The sequence below is a fragment of the Chiloscyllium plagiosum genome, chromosome 5 (assembly GCF_004010195.1).
Source record: "Chiloscyllium plagiosum isolate BGI_BamShark_2017 chromosome 5, ASM401019v2, whole genome shotgun sequence".
NCBI lineage: Eukaryota > Metazoa > Chordata > Chondrichthyes > Orectolobiformes > Hemiscylliidae > Chiloscyllium > Chiloscyllium plagiosum.
Window position 1 is genome coordinate 58,607,573 of NC_057714.1, and position 11,892 is coordinate 58,619,464.

The 11,892-nt window shown below is 38.6% G+C and overlaps 1 protein-coding gene across 1 annotated transcript in view; it reads right to left on the bottom strand.

Moving 5' to 3' along the window:
- Positions 1-11,892, bottom strand: part of LOC122550254 (contactin-associated protein-like 2) — a 2,198,962-nt gene that overhangs the window by 1,051,750 nt on the left and 1,135,320 nt on the right. The window contains exon 5 of the mRNA XM_043691007.1: positions 4,859-5,062. Within this exon, the coding sequence (XP_043546942.1) occupies positions 4,859-5,062 (204 nt within the window). The remainder of the gene's footprint in view (positions 1-4,858; positions 5,063-11,892) is intronic.

The window sequence follows — 11,892 nt, forward strand, 5'->3', positions numbered from 1 at the left end:
TACGCTGAAAACACAGCAATGTAAGGTTTTCTTCCATATATTGCATCCTCAGTCTGAATCAAAGAATAGTTACAATGGTGAAGGAGGCCATTCAGCCAATTGCATCAGCACTGGTTTATTTCCTAAAACCAAAAAAGAAATGCTGGAAAATCTCAGCAGATCTGGCAGAGAAGAGAGAAAAGAGCTGACATTTCGAATCTAATTGACCCTTTGTCACATCACCCTTTCTTTGATTACACATCACTGCAACTCAATGCTCACTCTTTTTCTCCATCGACTAAAATCGATGGTGAGTTCCTTGAAAACATGGACTGTTGTCATATCTTCATAAAAACCCTACAGTGTGGAAGCAGGCCATTCAGCCCATCAGGTCCACACCAACCCTCCAAAGAGGATCCCACCTAGACCCACACCACTACCCTATATGTCCCATGGCTAACCCACCTAGTCTGCAACACAAGGGATGACTTAGCACGGCCAATCCACTCACCTGCACATCTATGGATTGTGGGAGGCAACCCGAGCACCCGGCAGAAATCCACACAGACATAGAGAGAACGTACGAACTCCATACAGACAGTTGCCCAAGGCGTGAATCGAACTCAGGTCCCTGGCACTGTGGGGCAGCAGTACTAACCACTGAGTCACTGAGACGCTCTTGGGAGCATTTTTTAAAATATGGATGATAGAATTGATCATGAGTTCCAAAGCGTCAGCTCATCCTTTGACTGATAGAGGATAAAAATACAAGAGGACCACAACTCAAACCAAGACTAAGGTTATGGATTTCTGAGGCAATAGTGATTCCTACACTCCTATATGCTTTGGGTACTAGTTCGATCTACAGAAAGCATTTTAAAGCACGTACATTGTAACACTCTCAGTTCTTTGAAAGATCCTTCAAAGTCAGTGGTCGACAACATCGTCCTCAGCAACTTCCTCAGCACTGAGGCACTAATTACTTAAATCCAGCTCCCCTGAATGGAGCATGGGGTTATTCACATGTCCAGAAACAACTACAATATAACAGCAGATATAAAACATTTAGCCCTTGGAATCTGCTCCACCATTCAATAAATCATGGCCAATCTGTCTGTGTTTTGAATTCCACATTCCCAACCTTGACCTTTAACTCCCCTGCATCACATGAATATATCTAAGTCTTCCTTAAAAATATGATTCTGCCTTCACTGCCTTTGGACATAGACAGTTGTAATGTCAAATAACCCTCAGAGAACAAAATTCTCCTCAACTTTCCTGAAAAGGCAAAGCCTAATTTAAAAATGGTAATCTTTGAGTTATCCACTGAAGAACACTTCCTTCCCACAAAGTATTGTCAAATATTTCAGGTTTTTATATACTTATCTTTTAAAATTTCTTATTTTATGAAATTTTTTTCTCCTTCTCTCTCTTGTACCTCTCTTATCCTTTTAGAGTCAGAGTCATACAGCACAGAAACAGACCCTTCAGCTGAACTCCGCTATGCCAACCATGTTTCCTGAACTGACCCAGTCCCATTTACCTATGTTTAGCCCATATCCCTCTAAACATTTCCTATTCTGCATCTGTCTAAATATCTTTTAAATGTTCTAATTATACTTGCCTCCACCACTTCCTCTGTCAGCTTGTGCCATTTATGCACCACCTGCTGCATGAAAAGTTTGGCCTCGGCTCCCTTTTAAATGATTCCCCTTTCACCTTAAACCTACGCCCTCTAATTCTGGACTCACCCACTCCTGGGAAAAGACATCAGCTATTCACATTAGCTCCACCTCTCATTATTTTACAAATCTCTATTTGGTCACCCCTCAGCCTCCGACGCTCCAGGAAGAAAACTCCCAGCCTATCCAGCCTTTCCTTATAACTCAAACTTGGTAACATTCTTGTAAATCTTTTTTGCATTCTTTCCAGTTTAATAACATCCTTCATATAATAGTCCAAATGTGGCCTTACCAATGTACTGTCCAGCCATAGCATGATGGCCCAACCCCTGTACTCAGTTCTCTGACCGATGAAGGCAAGTGCATCAAATGCCTTCTTCACTATCTTGTCTACCTGTGACACCACTTTCAAGAAACTAGTACCTGTACTCCTAGGTCTCTCTGTTCAACAATAATCCCCAGGGCCCTACCATGAACCATGTAAGTCTTTCCTTCGTTTCTCTTACCAAAATGCAACACCTCACATTTGTCTTAATTAAGCTCCATCTGCCATTTCATTTCATAAAATAGCAACTTCTCCACAGTCTGTGGTGTAACCAAGATGTAAGCGCTGAAAATGTGTTGCTAGAAAAGCGCAGCAGGTCGGGCAGCATCCAAGGAACAGGAGAATCGACGTTTCGGGCATAAGCCCTTCTTCAGGAATTGCTGCGCTTTTCCTCTCCTGTTCCTTGGATGCTGCCTGACCTGCTGCGCTTTTCCTCTCCTGTTCCTTGGATGCTGCCTGACCTGCTGCGCTTTTCCTCTCTGTTCCTTGGATGCTGCCTGACTTGCTGCGCTTTTCCTCTCCTGTACCTTGGATGCTGCCTGACCTGCTGCGCTTTTCCTCTCTGTTCCTTGGATGCTGCCTGACCTGCTGCACTTTTCCTCTCCTGTTCCTTGGATGCTGCCTGACCTGCTGCACTTTTCCATCTCCTGTTCCTTGGATGCTGCCTGACCTGCTGCGCTTTTCCATCTCCTGTTCCTTGGATGCTGCCTGACCTGCTGCGCTTTTCCTCTCCTGTTCCTTGGATGCTGCCTGACCTGCTGCACTTTTCCATCTCCTGTTCCTTGGATGCTGCCTGACCTGCTGCGCTTTTCCAGCAACACATTTTCAGCTCTAATCTCCAGCATCTGCAGTCCTCACTTTCTCCTTAACCAAGATGTAATGCAACCTTATCATGTTGCATACCACGCAGTCTTTATTGATGATAATCAACCATTATCTTGAAAAAGCACCCAGAGATTTTATTCTAAAAGAGTCTCTCTTTTTCAGCTTGAACCTGCAGTCTAGGTCTCAAACTGGTAATCACCTTTTTGAATCACTGGTTACTTCCTAATTTCTATATCCTTTCAATTTTTTTGAACCTATTGTTCTTGTTGTAACTTAAGCTTGGAGAAATCTGATCACGACCTAATGAATTATTTTTCCTGGTTTTCCACCATCCTCATACTTGGTGCCTGTGTGTGTGTGTATTTGGCCTTGAGTTTCTGATAAAGAATCCATATTCACGACTCAACGAAAGATCAATAAATATGTTGTTAGGGCAGATGTTAAAAATTACATTATATTCCCACTATTATTTAGACGTGAAAATAAAATACCGAATCTGACCAAATCCAACAAGCCCATTCACAAATATCTGACAGAAACTGAACTGGTTAGTATTGCAGCATGGTAAATACTCTTGCACTCCATTACTTCTGACACAACATAAATTTGTAACAATAATAACATCATTACGTTTTGAGTACTAATGCCATTGCACCTGAGTGATATTGAGTACACAAATATTTGATTGTGAAGTGCACATGCATTTCAATGATATCATGATTCAAGATACAATTTGCAAAAAAACACTGTTATGGCCATAGATATCAAACCTGTATTGGCTTTCTGATTGCTGATTTACAAAATTGACATGTTATCATTAAACGTTGTAAGGCTCTCAGGTCTTGTGGAACATCATCCTTAGCACTATTCATGAAGTATGTTTATTACCATCTTTCCTTCCAACGTGAATCATTTTATTCAACAATCTAATATGGTATGATTTATGCCCGAAATCATTGACAGCTTCTTAAAATTCCATTTACCATTTTTTGACCTTCGCAGTGTCTCTTTTATTTGCCGCCTAAGCCACCCACAGCATTTGAATACTTTACTGTCCTTTAGCGGATCAATTAAATTTAGAAGAGAGAATTTCTGCTTGTTATCTGATATCCATCTTGAAAAATTGTACGAGACGGCTGATACCTTTTTGTTTGTAAAATAATTTTTCTCACACCACTAAGCTTGAGATTCAGGTCTTAGGTGGTATTACTTAATTAAACCAACATAACAATCTATCAAATTGTCAACTGCATGAATATTAACAACAGGGCTGCCTTCAGATTTAATATGATTAATTTTTTATTACTCTATTGCTGCTGAACACAACTCACTGTTTTTGCTGTGTTATATAAACAAGTAAGCTACTCAGTACTTATAAGATGGTTGCGTAAAGCTGGATACAAGAAGTGATTGAATTCAAAACAATAATTCAGCCTTACACCATTGCTGCTATTCATAAATCTTTGAAAGCAAACTGTCGAGAGTTTACAACATCATCAGAGGTGTTCAATTGATTCACTGCTTTGTTCTACACAAGCAATTATTATCCTTGTTTTCATCTGCACTACCAGAGCTTTACAGCTGGATTTAAATCGGGGCTGCTACAAAATAGTGAACTATCTGTGTTTTTGAGGATTACAGCATTGAGGAAAAAAATACTTGTGCCTTAAATGGTTTTATCTAGAGGACTGAGAGCAGCACAATTACAAGATAACAAGAAAAGACATTCCAAACCTATGTTCAATTCATGGTTCTATCCTCATCTTGCTCCAATCAACTTTGTGCTCCACAAAAAAATTTACTTAACAATTTAGTTTAAAATAGAAATAGATACAGGACTTGTGACAAATGAAAACTAGTGGGTTGCTCAAAGCAGCTCTATTCACAGCAACTATGAAGCTTCGTAGAAGATCATTTTACGAGAACATTCTTTAATGTGGTTTGTGCACAACACAGCATTAGCATTTGTTATTTCATGTTAGAAAACAAAGCAAATATTGCAATGCTGTCAATTATCTTAAGAATGTTCAGAGAAAATATAGATTACCTAAGTTCACCCGAAGAACCAGCTTTGCTTTTTTGATTTCAAGGGTTATATAGTCTCCTTGTTGTCCTTCGCCATGGAATATAACACCTTCATTTTCAGATGTTTTAAACTTCAGTGAAATAATATCCTTTAACGTTTTCATTTTCTTATTTCTAAACATATAGGATAATGGACTGTAGCCATCAAAATTAATAACATCTGCCCCTGCAAACAGAAAAAAAAACAAGAGGCATTTAGTCAGCATGAAATAGGAAAAATATAACAATTTGTCCTAAAATCCAAAAACAGTGCACTTGACAGTCAAATCAGCGCTAACCATATAATGTATAGACACCTTGGGACAAACTGTGATCCAATTTATGGAGAGATACTTGATTAAAAATGCACACACTGGATTAAAGATAGTGTCAAGATACTCCTATGGGTATATATCAACTGGTGCAATTTAAATTCAATTGATACATTTGGGTTTGAGCGTTAGTATCAGTAATGGTGACCATGAAACTATCATAATTTTTTGTGAAAACCCATCAAGTTCATCAATGGCCTTAAGGTCATGAACTCCAGTGTCCATAGTACTATGTAAAGTCATGGTTCTGAAAGAGTTAATATTGAAGTTTTTTTTGTGCGGGGCTACAGCTAATCTGATGCTGTTATGTGATCATTGGGAGGAGATTCAGGCAGTCTTGCACAGATCCTGTCATTTCTGGGTTTTGATAGTCTTAAGTCATTATGTTTAACATGGTACATTGTACATTGATACATTGTACCAACTGCTCTCAAGCAATAAACTGCCTCTTGCTATGTCATGTAAGTACCTCTTCTTGACAAGGTTCATCAGTAATCTATCAGCACTAATACTCAACCACCCACAACCCAGAATAATATTTACCTGGTCTGACCTAAATGTGATTCCAGACCTCCAGTAATGTGGTTGATTGAAACAGAGTGACAAGCCAATCAGGAATTTTTGATGAACAACAATACCAGAAATACCCACATGCCATTAAAAAGTAAGGAAAAATTATGGTAATGCAATCAAAATCAATTTAAAATCTTCTAATGTACTGAACCTTCATATTGCATGTTATTAGACCCAACATATCAAATCTGTGATAATACTTTTACTTGATTCATTTTGTTTTGGTTTTCTTCAAAGAAATATTTTGAGCGGTCGGAAATGCGAAGCTGTCTATTTGAAGCCAATAAAGTAAACAGCTTTTGAGGCTTTGGGGTTTATTTTTTAAATTTGTAACAATAAAAGCAGCATTAATGGGTGGAGTCAGGCTGCTACACAAGCAGGGTTTCAGTAGCTGCTAGGGTTGAAGTTGGCAGTGGAAGCTATTACATCTCTCTGATACAGCTAAAAGTTAAGAGTTCTCTCTGCTTCTAGAATTGCATGGGCAATAATCTATTAAACTGAATTTGCCTTTGCTAAGAGTGTGTTTATGGGAAATTACTATATTGGAAGAATTACCATTAAATAATCTATTATTCTGTTTAGTTTTTCAATTAATTTAAAGTTATTCCAATTCTTCTTTCCTTTGTATTTTAACTAGAGGTAAGAATAAAGTGTGTTCTACTTAAAGCCAAATAGCATGTCTAATCGACCTACAGCACCTTAAGCTTGTCTTTAAATAAGATAGACATTAGGATCAAGTCTACCTCCTTGATACATTTGCATAGGGTTTGGTTTGGCCCATTACAGGTCTTATTTCAGTTAATATTTGGTAATCTGGGCAATTTCATGACAAACTTGGTTTCATATCCAGCATCCATTGAGTGCTGTTGTATAGTCAGACATTTTCTTTTATTTTAGCTGAGGTTTAGCAGTGAGTTTTGATCACCAGCCCAAGCTATTCATCACAGTTACGTTTCCCAACAGGCTTTTTAAAGGGAGTCTGTGATGATTGGAAATCGAAAGCAGTACGATGTCCTCTGCAGATGTTTTGGAATGGGGCAAGCATCGGCATGTCTCTTTAACCAATTAAATCAACAAATTCTTAATTTGGCACAGAATCTGAACTGTGAGGTGTGAATTAGAATATTTCAGTCAGTGAAAAATCTGTATAGAGGGCTAAATACAGAGAGGGAAAGAACAATAGGAATAATGAAGAAGAGTTGGTCACTAACAATCACTGGCTAATGGACATGATTGTCCACTTTGGAAATTCCATGTCACTGGTCGTGGGTTTTGTGGATCCTTATGTGGCTGATGAGCCTGAACCAGAGCCAAATTTCCAACCGCATATTTGTCAGGTGTTCCAAGAGGTGGAAATGGCCTTTGCCTTGAGATCATTTCTCTGGTTTGTAGTTAAAAAATGTGTTTTCTTAGCTTTATCAATTCTTTAACAATAATTAACATATTATAAAATGAAACTTTTATTTTTTTTTGTTTATTCCCAAAAGTCTATTTAGCAATAATTAAAATATTTTGTACCATTAAAGTTTACTTACACTGAAACGGACAAATTCATTTTTTTTTATCTGGCAAGCAGAATAGTGGGTACATATGACTCATATCTGTGGTTGGCATTGATACTAAGAAGATCAACAACAACTACAAAGATTGCTGCATCTTAACTGATTTTGTGTCCTTCCAGCTGGTACTTCCTCTGCCAGTTGTTGTAGCAATGTCACTGTGCAGCCAGAAACAAAGGAATCGCAAAGAGAAGCTTCACAGCAGACATACTCACCCATACCTTTAGCTGCTATATTTAGTCATGTGCTCAAAGATCTTACATGTGTTCAGCGGATGGGTAAGTGGAAGGATGAATGAGTGATTAGGTCAATGAATGGGTGGATGATTGAGTGATTGAGAAAGAAAGAGTGGGTAGTTGTGGATAGTCATCTTGGGTTTGTTTGCAGGACTGGGCTATCACATTGGGAGAACAGGGTAACCAGTTTGACTCTAGTCAGGGTTGGTTGAAGCTGTGGAAGGCATGTATGGGATGGTGTGTTGAATTTGACTGTTAATTGCAGAGTTACATCAAAGACTAAACAGTGTAGAAATTTGAGGGTAAATATTCAGCTTAGTACAACATATGTAGGCCAGATCACTGATCCTGAACTCAATATTGCCGACATTGGTCAAGGAACCTGGACCATGCCACACAAATAATCAGAAGTTTAACTTGCCAACTCAATTATAGTGCACATTTAGCACTGACAATTTATTATTATGACCATAAAAAAGTCAATGTTTAACCTGCCAGTAGCAATCCTGAAACATCACAACCCTGCAATTATCATTCACAAGGATTATTAATTTTAGTTCTTAAAATATAATCTACTTTATTGTTCTGACAGGTAAACACAGATCCATGTTAAACAGCTTTAAGGTCTTCAGGTCTGTCTCACTGCTTTGGATGTCAATCTCATGCATAATACTGTTTTGACAGTAAACAGTCTTTATTCTATTGGTTTAATAGCCAATAATATCTGAAGAATGAAGCAGAAAGAAACAGCCAAAAAAAACAACAGAGACAGTGAGAAAAATACTATCGTAGCACAAGGGAGAGGATGTACCGAGGATTCACAGAGCATAAAGAAGGGGTTCTGGATTGAAAACTAGAAAGGTAAAGGTTTCATGAATGCTACGATGACTTCAAATGCAGAACAATTTAAAAGTTTTTTCCTTTAAGTTTCTGACCAAACAGTTAGTTTACTTGGCAGGATGGCTGACTGTCAGTCACAATGACTAGATGAAATGCAGTGAGCACAAAGAAGATAGCGACCAAGGAAGAGATTGTATTCAGATATGAGGAGAGATGGTGATGGGTGTGTAGAAAATATCTTGATTAGAGACAAAAGCAGAAATTGATGAAAAATTCAGTCAGTCTGGCAGCATATGGAGAGAAAGCAGATGCTTTAGATCCAGTGACCCTTCTTCAGAAGTTGGTGAGGGTGGCTGATTAGTGTGTGGTCGTGAGGAGAGATCACTGGGGGAGATGGTGATTATGAAACTGGCAATATGGGACCTTGTTAGGCCGAGAGGTTTTGCAGACAATACTCGCCTTCTGCTAAAAAGGGTTAAAAATGTTAAATCCTTATAATTAAAAGGCGCAACTTCCTTATAACTTGTGGGCGGCACGGTGGCACAGTGGTTAGCACTGCTGCCTCACAGCGCCAGAGACCCGGGTTCAATTCCCGCCTCAGGCGACTGTTTGTGTGGAGTTTGCACATTGTCCCCGTGTCTGCGTTTCCTCTGGGTGCTCCGGTTTCCTCCCACAGTCCAAAATTGTGCAGGTTAGGTGAATTGGCCATGCTAAATTACCCGTAGTGTTAGGTGAAGAGGTAAATGTAGGGGAATGGGTCTGGGTGGGTTGCGCTTCGGCGGATCGGTGTGGACTTGTTGGCCGAAGGGCCTGTTTCCACACTGTAAGTAATCTAATCTAATCTAATCTAAAACTTAAATCAAAGAAAAACACTGCAGATGCAGAAAATCTGACATAAAAACAAAAAGTGTTGGCAAAAGTCAGCTGGTCTGGCAACATCAGTGGAAGGAGAAAGAGAGTTAACATTTCGAATCTGATGTGACTTCTTCTGAACACGAGTTATGTTCAAGACATTAATCCTTTCTCTCTGCATAGATGCTGCTAATCTGCTGAGTTTCTCCAGCACTTTCTTGTTTATATTCCTTAAAACTTTGATCTACCAAACTACTGACTCAGAGTGGATGAGTTATCTGCCATCTTTCCCTTTTATGATAAAAATGAAAGTCATCATGTTCAAGATAAATTCTGATAAGTCAAATTTTACTTTCTCAATCAATCCAAAAGCATATAATTTTGGGTGTAAAATTAATTCCAATAACTTCAAAGAAATAGATGAATATGGATTGACTGCTTCAATGGATGATTCAGCACTGTTCAATTGTTGTTATCTCTATGTCCAAATCTGAACCTTTTGATTTCTATATAAATCAATGCCAAAAATTATCAGGGCTGACCAATATTTACATTCATTATAATTACTGGGAACCTTTGAAGGCAAAAATATAAATGCACTTTTGCTATTTAATTTTAAAATTTGTGTAGAGACAAGAAATCAAGCTGGATCTCTCTCCACCAGGTCCCACTCTGTAGCAGGAGTTTCCACTCAAGCATATTGCAGGAGGATAGCTTACCTGCCTTTCTTTCAACCTAAGTCATGCCTTCTTAAATGCTAAATAAATAAATATGTAGTGAATTCAGCTTGATAAACCTCTGTTCAAAAGCATCTCCTATTCACATTTCAATCATCCTTTTTAAATCATTTTTTTCTTCTTATAACTACTAAAATAGGATGAAACTAAAATCCTCACCTGCCCAGTTTTTTCAGCCGTGTGCTATGATGTTTCCTTTCACAACCCCATGTTAAACACTGTAATGCACACATCTCACTGATTGAAATTTGACTGCCCTACATTTGACTATATTAAATCAAATGATTTCAACTTCAAAATAGTACAAAAACCGAAAAAACGGTGGATGCTGTAAATCAGAAGCAAAAAACAGAAATTGCTGGAAAAGCTCAACAGGTCTGGCAACAACTGTGGAGAGAAATCAGAGCTAACATTTCAGGTCAAGTAACCCTTCCTCAGAACCTTCCTTCCATTTTGAGGAAGGGTTACCTGACCTGAAACATTTACTCTGATTTCTCTCCACAGATGCTGCCAGACCTGCTGAGCTTTTCCAGCAATTTATGTTCTTGTTTCATAAGAAGTATAATTTGTTGTGAAATGTTTTAGAATACCTGGGAGACATGTAAGTCACAATGTAAATATTTGTTTTCTTTTTCTGTTCTGCTCGATTGAGTATAGGGGCGGCTGGCTTAATTTTGAAGTCTCTGGAGTGATAACAGTCCTGTTATTAATCACAGGCATGGAATTTTCTTCAAATAAAGCAGATTTTTGAAACCTCTCCATTTGATGCCATTAGCAGTAATTCAGTATTCCAGATACTTCAACCACATCTAATATATCACTTGTGGCCATTCATTAGCTCAGTGTACTCCATCTTCCTTGAAACAAAACTGCACATTTATTAGGCTGAAGTTTCACTGCAGTAGCAAAAAACAGAAATTCCTGAACACAGACCCAGAACAGAAGTGTTTTAAGGAGTTGCTATCTTGCTCACCATATATATATATATATGGTTTGGTATCCAATAAATAGCTATGGGTGTTGGAATGGAAGAATGACTACTTAAGTATGGGGCCCATTGAAATTCATGATGTGGCTGTAGTTATACTTCCCTTAGTGCAGAATGAAACTTCACAGAATATTTCAATTAAACAATGCCTAATCAGAAACATAGGCCTTGAATTCCAGGCAGACAGTGAAACTGGAGACCACACTGAAAGCTGTGAGGGAGGTTGCTCTGATCTTAATTATGATCCAGCTGATAGAATAAATAAACCTTGGACACAAAAATAAGTAATAGGATTCTGAGGTTAAATTGAAACACTGAGAAAAGCTTTCTTATACAAATGTGAGTGAAAGAACATACGCAATAATTATTAAATAATTACAAGACAGATTGGTGAGTTCAAGATTCTAAACTATATACCTATGTCGAGAAAATAGACTCTAACATTCAGAATTTTCATGGAGTTAACAGACAAACAGTGGTCAAACACCACACAGATTGCAATTTAATTGACCAAATGTATCAAGACAGATTTACCCAGAATTGGATGACAAAGTCATATAGTCATCATTGTTGTGGTTCTGTTCGCCGAGTTGGGAATTTGTGTTGCAGACGTTTCGTCCCCTGTCTAGGTGACATCCTCAGTGCTTGGGAGCCTCCTGTGAAGCGCTTCTGTGATCTTTCCTCCGGCATTTGTAGTGGTTTGAATCTGCCGCTTCCGGTTGTCAGTTCCAGCTGTCCGCTGCAGTGGCCGGTATATTGGGTCCAGGTCAATGTGCTTGTTGATTGAATCAGTGGATGAGTGCCATGCCACTAGGAATTCCCTGGCTGTTCTCTGTTTGGCTTGTCCTATAATAGTAGCTGCACAAAACACTACATAGGACAAACAGAAAGACAGCTAAC